Genomic DNA, 17,925 nt, shown 5'->3' on the forward strand with positions numbered 1-17,925 from the left:
TGCATGTAAATATTAATTAGAACCCTCCCTCTCTTTGTCAAAAGTGATGAATGGATAAAGAAATTGTGGTTTATATACACAATGGAATTCTACGTGGCAATGAGAAAAAATGAAATATGGCCTCTTGTAGCAACGTGGATGGAACTGGAAAGTGTGATGCTAAGTGAAATAAGCCATACAGAGAAAGACAGATACCATATGGTTTCACTCTTATGTGGATCCTGAGAAACTTAACAGGAACCCATGGGGGAGGGGAAGGAAAAAAAAAAAAAGAGGTTAGAGTGCGAGAGAGCCAAAGCATAAGAGACTGTTAAAAACTGAGAACAAACTGAGGGTTGATGGGGGGTGGGAGGGAGGAGAGGGTGGGTGATGGGTATTGAGGAGGGCACCTTTTGGGATGAGCACTGGGTGTTGTATGGAAACCAATTTGTCAATAAATTTCATATAAAAAAAATAAAAACAAACAAACAAACAAACAAAAAAGTGTCCCATAAGACAAACACAAATGCAAACACAAAAACACTGTATGGTCATTCTGGGGTTAGGGTGTGAAGAATCGAATGCCAGAGGTCTGAACTGGGTGACAGTACCCTTTACAGATTTCATCTGAGGAGCACCAACTGGGGGCCAGCCTTTGTACTGGGCATTTAATTTCTGGCATCTCAGCTTACCCTGACCACAATCCTCAGAGTCAAGTATTACCAGTTACATTTTACAGTCTGGGAAACTGAGGCTCAGAGAAAGTAAATTTTGCCCAAGTCCCACAAATGAACAGCACAGCTACAATACCTTTTTTTTTTAATTAAAAAAATTTTTTTAATGTTTATTATTTTTGAGAGAGACAGAGACAGAGAGCAAACAGGAAAGGGGCAGAGAGAAGGAGACACAATATCCAAAGCAGGCTCCAGGCTCTGAGCTGTCAGCACAGAGCCCGATGCAGGGCTCGAATTCACAGACTGCGAGATCATGACCTGAGCTGTAGTCGGCTGCCCAACCGACTGAGCCACCCAGGCACCCCTACAATACCTTTTGAACTCAAAAGTAGGTATTTTTCTGTTTGTACAGCCATGATTATAGCAGCATTATTCACAATAGGTGAATATTATTCACAGAATATTAGAATTCTATGCTGACAGCTCAGAGCCTGGAGCCTGCTTCAGATTCTGTGTCTCCTTCTCTCTCTGCTCCTCCCCCACTCACACTCTGTCTCTCTCTCTCAAAAATAAATAAAAATGTTTAAAAAACTGAAAAAAAAGAATGAAATCTTGCCATTTGCAACAACACGGATGGAGCTATCATACTTAGCAGAGTATATCATGCTAAGCAAAATAAGTCAGTCAGAGAAAGACAAATACCATATGATTTCACTCATATGTACCATTTAAGAAACAACACAAATGAGCGAAAGGGAAAAAGAGAGAGAGAGAGAGAGAGAGAGAGAGAGAGACCAGGCAGGAACAGACTCTTAACTATAGAGAACAGACTGATGGCTGGCAGAGGGGAGGCGGGCGGGGAAATGGGTTAAATGGGTGATGGGGATTAAGGAGGGCACTTGCTGAGATGAGCTCTGGGTGTTGTACATAGTTTTGAATCACTAAATTGTACACCTGAAAGTACACTGTACTTTGTACACTGTATGTTAACTGGAATCCAAATAAATAACAAAAAGAAAAGAAAAGCTACAGTAGATGATGCTACAGTAATCAAGACAGTGAGGTACTGCATGAGGACAGATAGGTAGATCAATGGGATGTCATTGAAAGTCTAGAAGCAAAGCCTCACATTTATGGTGAATTGATTTTCAACCAGGGCACCTGTATAATTTAATGGAGAAAGGAAATTTTTTAAATAAATGGTACTGGCATAACTGGGGAAAAAAAGCAATCGGAGCTAAAACTTGCCCCAATTTCTTGAAAACATACATTTTCAGATTCAGGATGCTTCAAAAATCCCCAATAGTATAAACTCAAAGAAAAACCATGTTCTGATACATCATTATCAAACTTCTGGATACCAAAGATGAAGAAGAAATCTTGAATGCATCTACAGAAAAAATGACGTCATCAGTCATGGAATGACTTGGTCTGTAGCACATGCCAAGATTGTAGGAGCTAAGCCTGTTACAGAAATGGTTGAGTTGATCAGGGTGAACAGTAGGGACTGGAGAATGCACATTCTGTCTAAACTTTGAGGAAAGTTTGCAGTGTCTCGACTCATAAAACCCAGAATTCCAGAAGACAGAATTCAAATTATAGCTCACCGGCTTGTATCCCATAACTCTAGATGTACACGGCAGGATTAAAGGTCGGGGATGCCCTGTCTTGGTCATGACATAAGTGTGAAAACTACCTATAGACTCAAATTTTAAAATAAATCTTAAGGGTTGGAGTAAGATAAGTTTCCCGACATAAATCAAGCCCTTATTTCAGGTTCCTGAGACTCAAGAGCCCTTAGACCCACATCTGGGTCAGATGAGGAGACAGAGCAAGAATCGAGTCCAGGACTAAGATCCTGAATGATTTTCTGGACGTTCAAATAAAATCCACAAATGTGGACATACGCAAGATTGCTACATTCATTCATCCAACCAGTCAAGCAGTATAAAGTGAGTGCAGACTAGGTGCTCAGCTCCAAGGTGACAAATACATAAATACTGAATAAAGCAAATAGCAGTAAATTTCATCAGAAAATACTCATGGTTGTGGATAGTGAAAACCTGTGGTCCAGGTGTGTATTCAGATGTGCTACTTCCTATAAGAGGGTCTAGGAAGGTCTTTCAAAGAAGGTGAGATTGAGCTGGGATCTGAAAAGCAATGAGGTGCCAGGTGTAGTGGATCTCCAGGAAGAGCTGATATAAAGTCCAGAGGTTAGGACACTAGAGAACAGTGTCTGATGTGGCCAAAGTTTGGAGAGTGAGGGAGGGAGTGAGTAGGACATTCTGAGGGTGGGTGGTCTACAGGAACCAGACTGTGTGGAGTTGAAGTTTTATGGGTCCCAGAGAGTAGGCTCCTACCTGTAGAGCTGAGGATGGGTGGCTGAGATGTGGAAGATTCTGGAGAGAATGTAGAAGTCACTGGAGCTGAGAAAAAAAAAGAACAGGGGAAAAATTATAAAGTCCCATCCTGAATGAATGGGGGACTAAAGCTATTCATTAGAATTTGGTCTTCTGTCTTGACTCAGAGCAAGACCCTGGGTGGGTTAGGGGCTCTTCTGAGTCTGTAGCTAGACACTTAGGGGAGGAGAATTGGCAGCTTCTCTCCAGAAGAATGTGTTTTGGGGAATAAGGGTCCAGTGGGCATTGAAATTTCGGTCTTGAATACTCACTGCTGGTGGTAGGGTTCCAGTACCGGTGGTTATAACCTGCAGAAAGGAGTAAAGGACTGTTATAATGGGTAAGAGCTAAGGAAGGGGTAGACAGAGATGAAATTCATTAGCAAACTTGCTGTGATTTATAAATGAACAATAATGGCTCCTACATTTCATTCAGTGCCCTCATGTGGCTTATCCCTTGAAAATAGTGACGAACATTGTTCCCATTATTATTGCCAAAATAAAAATACAATAATAATAACTGCCCCTGTTTATTGGGAATGTACTATGCACCAGAAATAATACTAAACAGTATTATTTTTACAAGGTAATGTAATTACAAACAAGAGTGTTCCAAGGCTTATCCACAACTTTATCTTTGCTCTCTCAGCTTCTCTCCCTTCACAAAATTTTATGATAGTACGACTTTATCTTTCTAGCTTAGTTTCTGGGGGGGGGGGTGTTTAAGTGACAAAATTGTGGCCATTAGAGAGAGCGGTCTGTGGAAGCAAGCAAGATGGAGGAGAGGGAATGTACATGTGGTTTGGAATATTAGAGAAACTTTGGGAATGGGCTAGGATAATGAACGTGAGAAGAGACTTGGAGGTCAGATGGATGGCATAAAAATTGGAGTCTGAAAGGAATTGGGGAGAAGAGAATTTTTCATCAGTGTTTCTCTGGGTCATGATCATCTCCTTGGATGTTCTGTGAGGGGTGGGAGTCATTTTGGACCCAGAGGAGCCCCATGATTTACTTGGGTTATTCCTGTGAACTATCTCATTTGACCATCAGGAAAATCCTGCATGGTATATATGTTTATTCCATTCTGTAAATGGGACATTAAAGCCCAGATGGGTTGCATGGCTTGTCCAGCATCACATAAAACAGAGATCTGTCCCTTGCCAATCACTGTCAACCACTGTTTTAAGGAAATATCCAAGCTGATATAGAGGGGACATAACTAACCAAGCATTAGGTTAGATTGTTAGGCTAGAGATCAGTTATGCCCCTTCCTATCCTGAGATTTGAGGCTTTCTCTATCTGGATGGTCTGTGGTGTTGTCTTGTAGTTAGGAACTTGGAGTCTAGATTCAATCTCCAGTTTGTTTTGAGTCTTGACCCTGTCAGGCATGATGGCTGGATTATCTCGGGGAAATGACTTCCTGTCTGAAAGCATGATGGCTCTCTCCATAAAAATGAGTGTAACAACTCACAGGGTTTTGAGTAAGATCAATGTGACATAATACCTATAAAAGACTTTATCACAATTCCTGGCACTTAAGAACCTTTTGATAAGAGCAATTGTACTTATTATTCTCAGCATTAGCATTGCTGTTAGGGGCATTGTTGCTAATGGTGTTGTGTAAGTAGATATTATTCATAGACTATTTGCTAAGTGTGATGTTATCTCATGGACTGTGTCATACTGACTGGTCTGTGGGCACTTAGTAAATTGGTCATCATTGTGAGAGAATGAAATGGGGTGAAGGCTGAAATGGTCACCTGCTGCCCATTTGGAAAATTTAACCACGGAGTTCTTTATCACCCACTTCTTTTCCTAGAGTCTGCATGTTGGGCTCTTATGGGAAGCAGTGAAAATGAGGAAGAAAAATGTTATTCCAGGAGGTGAAAAGGGAAAGGAAATCAGCTTCCCATGATGCGTTAGGCATTCAAAAATGAGTCTCCAAGGAAATGCTAGGTTTGCATTGGAACGATCAATTTGTATACAGCAATTTCTCAAACTCATCATTATTGACATTTTGGTCTAGATAATTCTTCATGGTGGAGGGCTGCTCTGTGCACTGTAGGATGTTTAGCAGCACCCTGGCCTCTACCTACTAGATGTCATTAGTACCGCTCCAGGTATGATGTGAAATATCTCCAGACATGCCAAATGTCCCATGGAGAGCAGAATCGCCCCAGTTGAGGAGCACTGGTAGAGAGAAACATGGGGCTGGGAGATCCCAACTACAGCACAGACACTCACCATTGACATAGAGACTGTCTCTGTCCAGGGTGTAGGTGCCCAGCCAGGTGACACCGCGGGTCAGCTGACTCAGCTCCTGGTACAATTCTTCTCTGTTCAGCCCAGGGCCCATGGGGTCAGGATGATAAGTGCAGATCACGTCCACTCCTGTTGCTGTTCCACCCTTCTCAGTCCTAGGGCGGTAGGGATGTAGGAATAGGGACATCCTGAGATGTGGGAGAGTTACATAGTTTGTTCACCTCTTGCCTTCAGCCTGCCCCACCCCCAGCCTTGGCCTTATGACATTTCTCTTTACCGGGTCTTGTCTGGTTTCTCACGCACATTCTTTTCTGGGACCTTCTCATCTAGGTATCTTCCTACTCCTTAAAGTGGTTAATCTCCAAGGCTTCATCTTCAGCCAACTTCTATTCTTTTGGACTCATTCTTCTTGAGTCATATGGTTCATACTCATTGGTTCAGCTATCAGCTTTATTCTCATGGGATCCAATCTTACTCTCTGGCCAAGACCCCTCTCCTGAGCTCTGTGCCATGTCACCAACAGCCCCAAGGATGTCCTTCAGACTTATTATATTCCGTTTGTCCCAGATTAAGTTTATTAATTCCCCCTAAAAACACAGAGTCTCCTCCTTCTGCCATGTTTCCATATTGGGGCCAGAACCAAACATGTGGGAGGCATCCTGGACCTCCCCTGTCCTTGGTCCCCCCATCCAAGCAACATCTAGGTGAGCCCAACATCTCACTGATTTCCCCACCTCCTGTCCCATTATCACATCAAATTTTCCCATACCCATATCTACCTGTGTACTACTTAAAATAAATGACATTACATCAAGGTTCTGCTTAAAACTCCACGAATCCCCGCCTGATCTGAGATATGCCAACCCTTGAAATACTTCTGCCAAAATGTCTTCTGGCAATTCTTTTGGCTAATGCTCATTCAGCTCAGGCATCACCTTCTCCAGACTGCTTCCACTCAACTCCCTCACATTCAGCTAAAAGTCCATCCTCCAGGCTCCTATGGCTTCCATGTAGTGCTTTATCATTGTACTAATCCTGTTACTATTATGTTTAAGTTCATATGGCTGCCCTCCTCTCCATACTGTGGGTACCTTGAGGGAAGAGTCCATGACTCAATCTCTAGGTGCCCTTAGCACCTGTCACAGGGCATGGCCTGAGGTACCTCATTTCATTTCTGACCAGTGAGTGTGAATGCTCCATGGCTCTTCTTATCCAAGTAATTTAAGACCTTTATTGGACAGCCACCTCTTTCAGGAAGCTCTCTCCGATACACTCAGCCAGAGGGGATGCCTTCCATCTGAATTCTTGGAATTCCATTCGAAGCCATTTATGCATCTTCTAGTTGCCGTGTTTAGGTTCTCACCGCCAGGTGAACTTGCCTGTAACCGTTGTGAGGGAGGGGAGTCTCACCTGAGCAAGGTCAGTCTGCAGCCAGAGTACCATGGGCCAATACTGGTGTTCTTGAACAAGGGACCAAGCTGGGGAGGAAGGAGAGAGAGGTGAGCATGAGGGGCTGAGGTCACTGGGTGGGGTAAGGACAAGGCAGGCCAGGGGAGGCATTGTGGGGCTCTTACCAGGCGATTCAGGGCCCTCTCAGTGGAGTTGAACTTCATGGAGCCTGGGTGCCTCATGTCTGGGGTGCAGAGCAGGTTGGTGATGGTGAAGTTGAGGGTGAATGGCACCAGGGCTGGGCCCACAACTGCAGCTGGAGGGAAGGAGAGAGAGGAGACCCATCACAGTTACAGACCTGAGCTATACATTAGGGGGAAGGGACTAGTGCCATCTCTCTGTCTAATAGTGTCCCGTAGGTGAGGCCTGAGATATCCCATCTGGGATACCTCCCTCCTCGGCCAGCCAAGGGAGGACCTCCATGTTAGATGTGTCCTGTCAGCTTAAAAGGAAACCTCAATCTTCTCATCCCAGAGTGTCCCCAAAGGCTGACCTGTCACGGACATTTTGGTGGCAAGAGGAGACACCAAGACCTTTTGTGCTCAGATCATGGGCCACAAATTTCTTGAGAAGTCAAGAAAGCCAAACGGTAGTAATTTCCATGAAGGAAACGATCATAGAGATAGAGATTAGATCCCACCTGTGTGTGGGATATGGGGACATGATGCTACTTTATAGGAGGAAGTCTGAGCAAAAGCCAGCTGAGCTGAATCTGGAGGACAACGGGAAATCAGGAACAGAGCTGAGTTCCCATTACATAAGAGCAAAGGCGCTGAGGATGGGAGGATGTTTGGTCCCTGAAACAGAAACAAGGCTGGTATGGCCAGAGATGGGGGAGCACAGGAGACAGGCTGGAGATCAGCCAGAATGGGAGTTGAAGTTTCATGGGACTCAGAGATCAGACTCCTACCTGTAGAGCTGGGGGTGGGGTGCAGAGATATCGACGGTCCTGGAGAAAATGTGGAGGTCACCAGAGCTGAAAGAAAACACAACATCAACATAAATCATGAAGCAGTAAGAGGACAGGGCTGCTGATGGGAACTTGTGTCTCTAATTGGTGGTCTGGAGCTGCTCTGGGGCTGAGAATCTGGGAGTGGGATACGTGGGTACTCTCCCTTGGGAATGGGTGCAGGGAAGAAGTGTCCCAGGGACGCAGGGACATCTGGGCCCTTGTGACTTACTGCTGGTGGTGGGGGTCCAGTACTGATGGTTATAACCTGCAGAGAGAGCCAGAGAGGAAGAGGAAGTCAATGGGAGGAGGTGGAGAAAAGGGTGAGGGGTAGGACTTGAAACATGGACACAGACCCTTCTCCAGTGCTTTCTCTGAGACTCATCAAAGATAATGATGGCTGCTCTTTATGAGTTAACTGCCTGGTACTCCAATGCTCAGGACTGTTTCATCCTCTGTATCATTAACCACAAAGACCACAATAATCAAAATACCCTCCACCTTGTAGGGGGTTCATGAGGTGCCGGAAGCAACAGCAACCTCATCAGATGAGTCATAGGAACAACAGCTTTATTTGTTTCCAGCCTTATGTGTGTTTTCTCCACCAATTAAATATAACTTTGTCCTTGATCTCTGAGTTTTTCCTACTTCTCCGGTTTTCAGAAACAGCTTGATTTTTTTTTAACATTTTTTATTTATTTTTGAGACAGAGAGAGACAGAGCATGAACGGGGGAGGGACAGAGAGAGAGGGAGACACAGAATCAGAAGCATGCTCCAGGCTCTGAGCCATCAGCCCAGAGCCCGACGCGGGGCTCGAACTCGCGGACCACGAGATCGTGACCTGGGTGAAGTCGGACGCGTAACCGACTGCGCCACCCAGGCGCCCCGAGAAACAGCTTGATTTTTGACACAGTTCCTGGGTTTCTGTAATGTTGAACGAGGGAGAGAGTGAGATAGACAGACAGACTGGGGAGTCAACCAGAAAGCATCAAGTTGGAGAATAAGAGGGAGTGGGGAAAAGAGGGTTTGAATAAGTATGGTTCTGGGTCATAGATTGGATCCTCTCTGAGGCTTGGTAAGCAATGTAAGTAAAACTTAGACTTATTTTATATCTGATGGTCTGACTAGGCTTCTTGAAATGAAACTCTTCTCTGAGACTGGATCCAGTAGAGGGAGCCCTGTGCTTTACTTACATTACTCAGGTTTTATCCCAGTTGACCTTTACAATAAGCTTAGGTGAGGGTTTTAAAAATTCCATGCTAAAAACAGACACTTCAGGGCCATAGGGGGAGCAAAAAAACAGGACCAGCACTTAAAGAAAGACCTGTAAATCACCCAAACCCACACTGTCAATTACAACTTTAAGTAACTCTCAAAGACTATTGAAATACAATACAGATTTTAATCCAGATAGAAAGAAAATGTCAAAGGCAATCCACAGGGGACATGATTGAGCTTTAGTTTAAATTGTTGTGTTAGAGGCTCCTTGATATGCCTTCCCATCCTGAGATTTGAGGCTTGTTCTAGCTGGGTTAGTCTGCAGTGTAGCCTTGTAGTTGGGGTCCCTTCTGGGGGCCTTAGAGCCAATTTAGGGTTTGCGTCATGATGTTACCATTTATATAAGGTTTCTGATCTTGGGATAAATAGATGTCCTTCCTTGATCCTTGTTTGCTCCTCTGTAAAATGTACATAATGCCTCACAGAGTGCTGGACAGGATTAGTAAGACACAATACACACAATGTTCCAGATCACAGGCATCCCTCAATAAATATTAGCCTTTAGTGCAGGCGTTACTGTGGGTTTTGTTGCTAAGAACATTGATGCAGAGGGATTTATTGCTAAAAACATTGCTAACAGCTTTATTGTTTGCTTCTCAGGTGGGTTGTAGTTCTGCCTGGCCCCTGGAGGATGAGTAAAGGGCCACAAGCTGTTATAACAAAGAGAAAAAAGTGGATCAGTCCCCACTTTGGGAACTCGTTGCCTGTTGGGGAGGAGTTAACGTCAGCAGCCACTGCGGGCTTGCTTTGTCCTCTTCCTTCTCTGACGCTGGGTTTCTGTGAAAGGTCACTGCAATGAGAGACTATGGAGAGAGGCTTTATTTCCAGACCTTGGAAGTTGTTCTGTGAGCATAAGGTGTTGTAAGTTTGAATCACTATACTGTACATCTGAAACGAATGTAACACTGTAATGTTAACTAACTGGAATTAAAATAAAAACTTAAATTAGGAGCACCTGGCTGGCTCAGTTGGCTAAGCGTCCGACTTTGACTCAGGTCATGATCTCGTGGTTCCTGGGTTTGAGCCCCGCATCAGGCTCTGTGCTGACAGCTCAGAGCCTGGAACCTGCTTTGGATTCTGTGTCTCCCTCTCTCTCCATCCCTCCCCTGATCATACTTGGTCTCTCCCTCTCAAAAATAAATAAACTTAAAAAATTTTTTTAATAAAAACTTAAATTAAAAACATAAAAACACATAATAGTAGGACTTAGAGAAGAATTAAACGAACATGGATGTTCACGCTGCTGATATTGGAGAGGCTCCGTTTATGCAACCAGAAGACTGTAGTGGCGACAGATTTATCAGCATTCACAAGAAAAGCTGTGACAGAAAAGGTGAGAATATCTAAAGGAGGTAACATCCACAGACAAAAGTTCACATTAATGAAATTTTCAGAGATAAATTACCACACTGAAAGCACACAGGGCAAAATGCTGGAATCTGATGGAAACTTAGCGATATGACAGTTCACCCTGGTACAGAAAAAGATGTGCTCTGTATTATAAATAATGTGATGAGAAAAAGGCAAGTGCAGGTCCTAAGAATTTTCCAAAAGAAAAAAAAAAAACGTTTTGTTCTCAAAGTTTCTAATGTTAAAAATTTTTTTTAATGTTTATTTACTTTTGAGAGAGAGGGGGGCGGGAGGGGCAGAGAGAGAGGGAGACACAGATCCAAAGGAGGCTCCAGGCTCTGAGCTGTCAGCACAAAGCCTGACACGGGGCTCAAACTCATGAACCGTGAGATCATGACCTGAGCCGAAGTCAGATGCCCAACCAACTGAGCCACCCTGGCGCCCCAAATTTTCTAATATTTAAAATGACAGGTTATTAAATATTAGTTTTACGAAAAAAAAAGAAGAAGAAGAAAGGAGGAAAGGAGAGAAGGAAAGAAGGAAGGGAGGGAGGTCGAAAGGGAGGGAAGAAAGCTCTGTAGGTGTTCTGAGGAAAGAGAATTCCCCCATGGAAATTCTAGGTTGGCCCAGAACTGTGAACCTGGGTACTGAGAAATTGCACTGCAAGGAGACCCCATCTGGGACTCAGGAGGAGACCCCAACAGCAGTAGAGGTTCTCACCATTGACACAGAGACTGTTCCTGTCCAGGGTGTAGGGGCCCAGCTGAGTGATGCCATGGGTCTGCTGGCTTAGCTCCTGGTAGAGCCGCTCTCTGTCCAGCCTGAAGCCAGTGGGATCTGGGCGGTAGGTACAGACTGCATCTATCCTGGTGCTTGTCCCATCCTTCTCAGCCCTGTGGAAGGAAGGGCACAGGAATAGGGACATGCAAAGACACTTGAGAGTTGGCTACTCTTGACAGCTCCTTCCTTCAATTGTACCCCTTGATGTTTATGTTAGCACTCTTCTCTGGGTTTCATCTACTTTCTCAAACACATCTTTTTCTGTCTCATATGGGGACCACCTCACCTTCTGAAATGTACTGTTCTCCAGGGCTGCTCCATACCTGGTCTTCTGCTTTTGCTCCCCAATCTTTTCTTTTCTGGTTCATGCTCATTGTTTCAACTACCAGCATCCAGTACAGTCCCTGTCCACTCAAGAAGGTAAGTACAGGTGACATCCCCTCCAGTAAGAGCTGAGTCCTGCTTGGGCCATGGGATTGGGGGTGTGGAGCTCCCAGGGAGGAAATGAGAATCCTGAACCCAGGCAGCATGACTGAAGACCTTGGAGGAGGTGAGTGAGTCACCTCTGTGTCTGGCTGTGACTCTGTCTTAACAGCCATCATGGAGCCTGAAGGGAAGACTTTGTTTCAAATTGGTGAACCCCAAGGCTGAGGCCAACCCCTTGGGAACACCTTTGGAGCAGACAACCAGATTTTGAGGAAGACAAAAACAGAGAAAATGACATAAGAGGTAATAAGGGGCAATGTGGTTCAAAAACACTTTTGTCCTGAATTTAAGCTGCATCTATAGTGATTCATCCAGACTGGGGGCTTCACAAGAAGAGAGATCCCCTCTCTTCCTTGTCTGGGAGTTCTTGCTATTGCCCACGCTAGTCAAAGCATTCCCATTTGATGCTCATTTAGGGTAGGGCAGTGGTTCTCAAAGTGTGGCTCAGGGACTCCTGGGCTTCCCAAACTCTTACAGGGAGCCCACCAAGTAAAAATATTTTCGTATTCATACCAAGACGTTATTTTCACTTTTATTCTCTTAGGAGTACACAGTGAAATTTTTTTTCCCAGAGGCTATGAGATGAAATATTGTAAAAGATTAAATGCAGAAGCAGAGGAGGGCCTGGCTGGCTTTGTCAGAAGAGTATATGACTCTTGATCTCGGGGTCATGGATTCAAGCCCCGTGTTGGGTGTACCAATTACTAAAATAAATAAATAAACTTTAAAAAATGCAGAAGCAGACAGCCTACTGTCTTTTACTAAAACAAGCATTAAAAAATATCTACAAAAATGTAAACAATGGTCCTCTTCTTGTTATGCTTTTCTGGGGGGGGCGAGGGGAGAGGGGAAACATGGCTATTATTCATAAAAATAATGTTATTTGTGTTAACACATAATAGGTTTGTTATTTTAAATAAATGAATGTATTAATATAGTGTTTGTCTTAATTTTGGATCGAGTAAATACTGGCAGATACAACCCCCAAGCCCAAAGGCTCTTTGGAGTTCTGAGTACTTTTAAGGATGTACGTTGTTGAGCCCAATGACCTTGAACACTGCTGTATCGTGGTAAAAGGGAGGGACTCAAGAACTGGAACCTCTGGGTTCAAATCCTGGCTCCTCTCAAGTACTTGACTACTCTGAGCCTCAGTGTTCTCTTCTGCAACGTGGGATAATAATCATGTTGTAAAGATGAGATGAATGAAAGCATGTACCTCACGTAGATTCTCGGTGGCATGTTGTATGGGCAATATCATCTTATTGATGCCCCCATCTCATGGGGAGATGGGGGCAGGTGTGGTGGGTGGAGCTCATTTAGGATGGCTTTAGTCTATAACACTTGGTTGTAGGAGCACAGAGAGGTTATGCAACTTGTCCAAGGTCACACAGTTAACAAGTGAGAGATCAAGGGTTCAAACCTAGAAACTTTGGATTCACTATGATATACTGTCTCTTGGCAAAGGCCCAAGGCTGTGGTTGACTGAGACGTGAAGGACCAAGAAGGGAGAGAATCGGGGTATCTGTAGGTGCTTTGGAAGAAGACTCACCTGAACAAGGTCAGCCTGCAGCCATCATAGAGGGAACCAACACTGCTGTTTTCGAACAGAGTCCTGAGCTGGGAACAAATGAGAGAGTGATGAGCCGGAGGGGCCAAGATGGCAGGGTGTGGAGGGCTTGGGATGAGATGAGCATTGGTGGGGGGCTCTCACCAGGTGCTGCAGGTGTCTCTCAGTGGCATTGAATATCTCAGAGCCCGAGTTCCCCATGTCCTCGGTGTAGCGCAGGCTGGTGATGGTGAAGTTGACAGTAAAAGGCATCAAGAAAGGGGCTGCAGCTGTGGTGGTGGAGAGAGTAAAATGAGGTCAGTCCCGAGTCAGGCCTGGGCTGGGGGTGGGAGGTGAGGCTCTGAGGACACACCTTAACTCCAGCACCTAGCCGGGGCTTGGCCTAAGCTGTCCTTTTTGAGAACACATCATGTCACCATTTAAGACCCTCCCACATTGGGTGACCAACCATCCCAGTTTTTCCAGGACCATCTGGGTTCCTGGGATGCTGACTTCCAGCTGGAAAAGTGATACAGACTTGGGAAAACCAAGCTGGTCACCCTCCTGCCACTTCCCCTTGGCTCTTACCGTTTCAGCATGCAATAGCACCTGTATCTCTTTGTTGCAGGGGAATGAACAGGCCCCAGGGAGCATCCTGCTAGCAATGATTGATGGGGGTTGGCGGATACATATCCCAGCTCCCTAACCCGCTCCCCAGAGAGGAGGACTCCAAAGTTCACTTTCTATGCATTCTCCTGGGGTTCCCCTCCAGCCTCCAGACCTGATAAATTTCTACCATTCGAGGCAGCCGGTGTGTGATACCTCACTGCTATTGCTCTAACGAACTAGCACACCACACGACCATACTCCAAAGAACTGGAAATGGACTCAAACAGATCTGTGCATACCCACGTGCATAGTTGCACTATCCACGGTAGCCAAAAGGTAGAAACAGCATGAGTGTCCATCAATACATGAATGGATAGATAAAATGTGGTCCATCCATACAATGGAATGTCACCCATCCATAAACAGGAATGAGGTTCTGATGCACACTGCAACATGGATGAACCATGAAGACACTGTGCTCAGTGAAATAAGTCAGACACAAAAAATCAAATACACTGTGTGATTCCACATACATGAGATATCTAAAGTAGGCTAATTCAAGAAGACAGAAGTGGATTAGAGTTACCAGGGGCTGAGGGGAGTGGGGAAAGAAAGCTAATGCTAATGGGGACACAGATCCCATTGGGAGTGATTAAAGGTTTTGGAAAAAGGACAATATTCATATAATACTGCGAATTAAATTAATGCCACTGAATTATACATCTAAAATGGTTAAAATAGCCAATTCTATATTATATACACATTTTTACCACCGTAAAAAAAAAGTCATTCTTACTTGTTTCTGAAGTCACACTCAGAGAGGTCAAGGTGGACATCCCAGGTGAGGTCTCAGGGACAAAGGGACTTGCCACAGATGTATTGAAGGTGGCTGCAGTCTCCGCCATGATGGGGCCTGAGCCTGTGGCCGCTAAATTAGTGGTCTCAGGAGTTGTGGTTTTCAGGATAGCAGTTGGACTCGATCCGTCTCTGTGACTGGTTTTAGGTGGTGTTGGGGTCTCTGATGCTATCAAGGTCACAGTGTCCCCTGTCACAGTCTTGAATTCCAGGAGTTCAACTGAGGTCACAGGTGGTGAGGGTTCTGTGCTCCAGGAAGTTAAGGTATGAGACTCACCAGTGGTTTCAGGGGTACTGACAGGCCCAAGAACACCAGCAGTCAAAGTTGGGCCACCTGTGCTGGCCTCTGATGCAGGGCTGGTGGCCAATAAGCCTGTGGTCTTCAATAACACAGGGGAAAGAGTTGACGTTGAAATAGTTGTAATGTCTGTGCCAAGATGGGTGGAGAGTGAGGCTGTTTCTACAGGAACACCAGGTGAGACTGTTGGACCCAGATCAACTCTGCTGGTCTCCGTCATGGATGTGGTGAAGGATGTTGTCTCTGGTAGACCGAGGGAAACAGTCTGAACTGGAGGAGCTGTACTCATCTCCAGCTCAGGTTGGACAGAGAGTGAGGCTATGGTCTCTGGTAAATGAGGAAAAGCAGTTGAACCAGGAAAATGTGTACTTGTCTTTGCACTGGGGTGGGTGACCAATAAGCCTGTGGTTGCTGGTTCACCAGGAGAAAGAGTCAGACTTGGAATAGTCATATTGGCATCTGTCTCAGAAATAGGAACGTGAGAGGTCACCATATCTGGTGCACCAAGGGAGATAGTTGGAGTTGGAACCACTGAACTGGTTTCTTCCCCACGGCTGGTGGCTATTGACTGTGTGGTGTCTGGTTCACCTTTGGAAAAAACTGTAGTTGTTTTGGGGACAGTTGGGCTAGTTTCTTCAGAATGAGTGACTGATGAGACTATTGTATTTGTCTCCTTAGGAGAAATAGTCAGAGTTGGAACAGCTGAACTGGTTTGTGTCCCAGAATCGGTGACCCACGAGGCTGTCATCTCTGCCTTTTGTGGGGAATAAGTCAGAGTTGTAAACATTGTACTGGCTTCCACCCCAGAACTGGTGACCAGTGAGGTCACCAGCTCTGGCACAGTAGAGGAGACAGGTGGAGCTGGAATGGCTGAGCTGGTCTGGATCTCAGAATAAATGATTGTTGAGGCTGTGGTCCCTGGCTCACCAGGAGAAAGATTCAGAGTGGGAATGACTGTACTGGCATCTTTCTCAGAACTAGTGACCTGTGAGGTCACCATATCTGGTACACCAGGGGGCACAGTTGGAGTTGGAACAGCTGAACTGGCTTCTGCCCCATGGCTGGTGGCCATTGTGTATGTGGTATACAATTCACTATGGGAAACATTGGGAGTTGTCCTGGAAACTGTTGGGCTGGTCTCTGCAGGATGGGTGACCAATGAGACTACTGTACCTGGCTCCCCAGGGGAAGCAGGCAGAGTTGGAACAGCTGAACTGAACTCTGTCTCAGAATGGGTGACCCATGAGCCTATGGTCTCCATTTGACCTGGAGAAAGTGTCAGAGTTGTAAAAGTTGTACTTGTCTCTGGCCCAGAACTTGTGGCCAGTGAGATTTCTACCTCTGGTACACCAGGGGAGATGGTCAGAGTTGGAATGGCTGAACTTGTCTGTGCCCCAGAACTGGTAGCTATTGAATGTACGGTATCTGATTCACTGTAAGAAAAATTGGGTGTTGCCTTGGGAATAGTTGAACTGGTCTCTGCAGGATGGGTGACCAACGAGACTGCTGTATCTGGCTCCTCAGGGTAAGAAGTAGGCAGAGTTGGAATAGCTGAACTGGCTTCTTTCTCTGAAAAGGTGACCCATGAGGCTGTGGTCTCCAGTTCATGCAGAGAATCAGCCAGAGTTGAAAAAGTTGTACTCGTCTCTACCCCAGAACTGGTAACCACTAAGGTCACCAACCCTGGTATGCCTGGTGAGATAGTTGTAGCTGAAAATGAACTGACTTCTGCCCCGGGAGTGGTGGCTGTTGAGAGTGTGGTACCTGATTCACTATGGGAGAAATTTGGAGTTATTCTGGAAACAGGTGTGCTGGTCTCTGAGGAATGGGTGACCCGTAAGGCTGTCTCTGATTCATGTGGGTAATCAGTCAGAGTTGGAAAAATCGTACTTGTCTCTGCCTCAGAATTAGTGACCAGTGAGGTCCCCACTCCTGATACACCAGGGGAGACGGTCAGAGTTGGGATGGAAGAACTGGTCTGTGCTCCAGGATGATTAACCCATGAGACTGTGTTCGCTGGTTCTCCAGGAGAAAGAGTCAGAGTTGAAATAACCATACTGGCATCTGTCCCAGAGCTAGTGGCCTGTGAGGTCACCATATCTGGTACATCAGGGGAGATAGGTGTAGTTGGAACAGCTGAACTGGCTTCTGTCTCAAGGCTGGTGGCTGTTGAGGGTTTGCTATATGGTTCACTATGGGAAACACTGGGGGTTGTCCTGGGAACCGTTGGGTTGGACACTGCAGGATGGGTGACCAAGGAGACTGTTGTGTCTGATCCATACAGGGATTCAGTCAGAGTAGAAGAGGTTGTACTGGTGTCTGTCCCAGAACTAGTGGTCTGGGAGGTCACTGTAGCTGGCACACCAGATGAGACAGTCACTGTTGGAATGGCTGAACTGGCTTCTACCCTAGGAGTGGTGGCCATTGAGAGTATGGTGTCTAATTCACTTTGGGAAAAATTTGGAGTTATTCTGGAAACAGGTGTGCTATTCTCTGTGGAATGAACCCACAAGGCTGTTGCATCTGGCTCACCAGGGGAAACAGTTGAAGTTGCAACAGTGGAAATGGCTTCTGTCCCAGGAGGGGTGACCCATGAGGCTGTTGTCTCTGGTTCATGTGGAGAATCAGTCAGAGTTGTGAAAGTTGTATTGGTCTCTGTTCCATAACTGGTAACTGGTGAGATTCCCACCCCTGATACACCAGGGGAAATGGCTGGAGTTGGAACGGCTGAACTGGTCTGTGCCCCAGGATGGGTAACCAATGAGGCTGCTGCATTTGGCTCACCAGCGGAAGTAGTCGCAGTTTGATCAGTTGGGCTGGTCTCTGCTCCAGAACTAGTATCCATTGAGGTCACCAGCCCTGGATCACCAGGAAGGACACTTGGAACTGGAATATATGGACCACTCAGTGCCCCAGGTTGGGTGACCCATGAGGTGTTGGTCTCTGGTTCATCTTGGGAGTCAGTCAGAGTTGAAATAACTGTGCTCATCTCTGCCCCAGGACTAGTTACC

At 45.6% G+C, this 17,925-nt stretch overlaps 1 protein-coding gene across 1 annotated transcript in view; it reads right to left on the minus strand.

The window, feature by feature from the left end:
* The window catches only part of MUC16 (mucin 16, cell surface associated), a 59,814-nt gene extending 46,386 nt beyond the window's left edge, over positions 1 to 13,428 (minus strand). Inside the window, exons 1-10 of the mRNA XM_047828788.1 lie at positions 13,318 to 13,428; positions 13,156 to 13,218; positions 11,061 to 11,233; positions 7,944 to 7,979; positions 7,673 to 7,738; positions 6,888 to 7,018; positions 6,724 to 6,791; positions 5,296 to 5,468; positions 3,325 to 3,360; positions 3,014 to 3,079 (exon numbers count right to left, since the gene is read on the minus strand). Of these exons, the coding sequence (XP_047684744.1) occupies positions 3,014 to 3,079; positions 3,325 to 3,360; positions 5,296 to 5,468; positions 6,724 to 6,791; positions 6,888 to 7,018; positions 7,673 to 7,738; positions 7,944 to 7,979; positions 11,061 to 11,233; positions 13,156 to 13,218; positions 13,318 to 13,346 (841 nt within the window). The 5' untranslated portion in view covers positions 13,347 to 13,428. The remainder of the gene's footprint in view (positions 1 to 3,013; positions 3,080 to 3,324; positions 3,361 to 5,295; positions 5,469 to 6,723; positions 6,792 to 6,887; positions 7,019 to 7,672; positions 7,739 to 7,943; positions 7,980 to 11,060; positions 11,234 to 13,155; positions 13,219 to 13,317) is intronic.
* Between the last annotated feature and the right edge of the window lie 4,497 nt (positions 13,429 to 17,925).

This window comes from Prionailurus viverrinus, chromosome A2 (assembly GCF_022837055.1).
Source record: "Prionailurus viverrinus isolate Anna chromosome A2, UM_Priviv_1.0, whole genome shotgun sequence".
Lineage (NCBI taxonomy): Eukaryota > Metazoa > Chordata > Mammalia > Carnivora > Felidae > Prionailurus > Prionailurus viverrinus.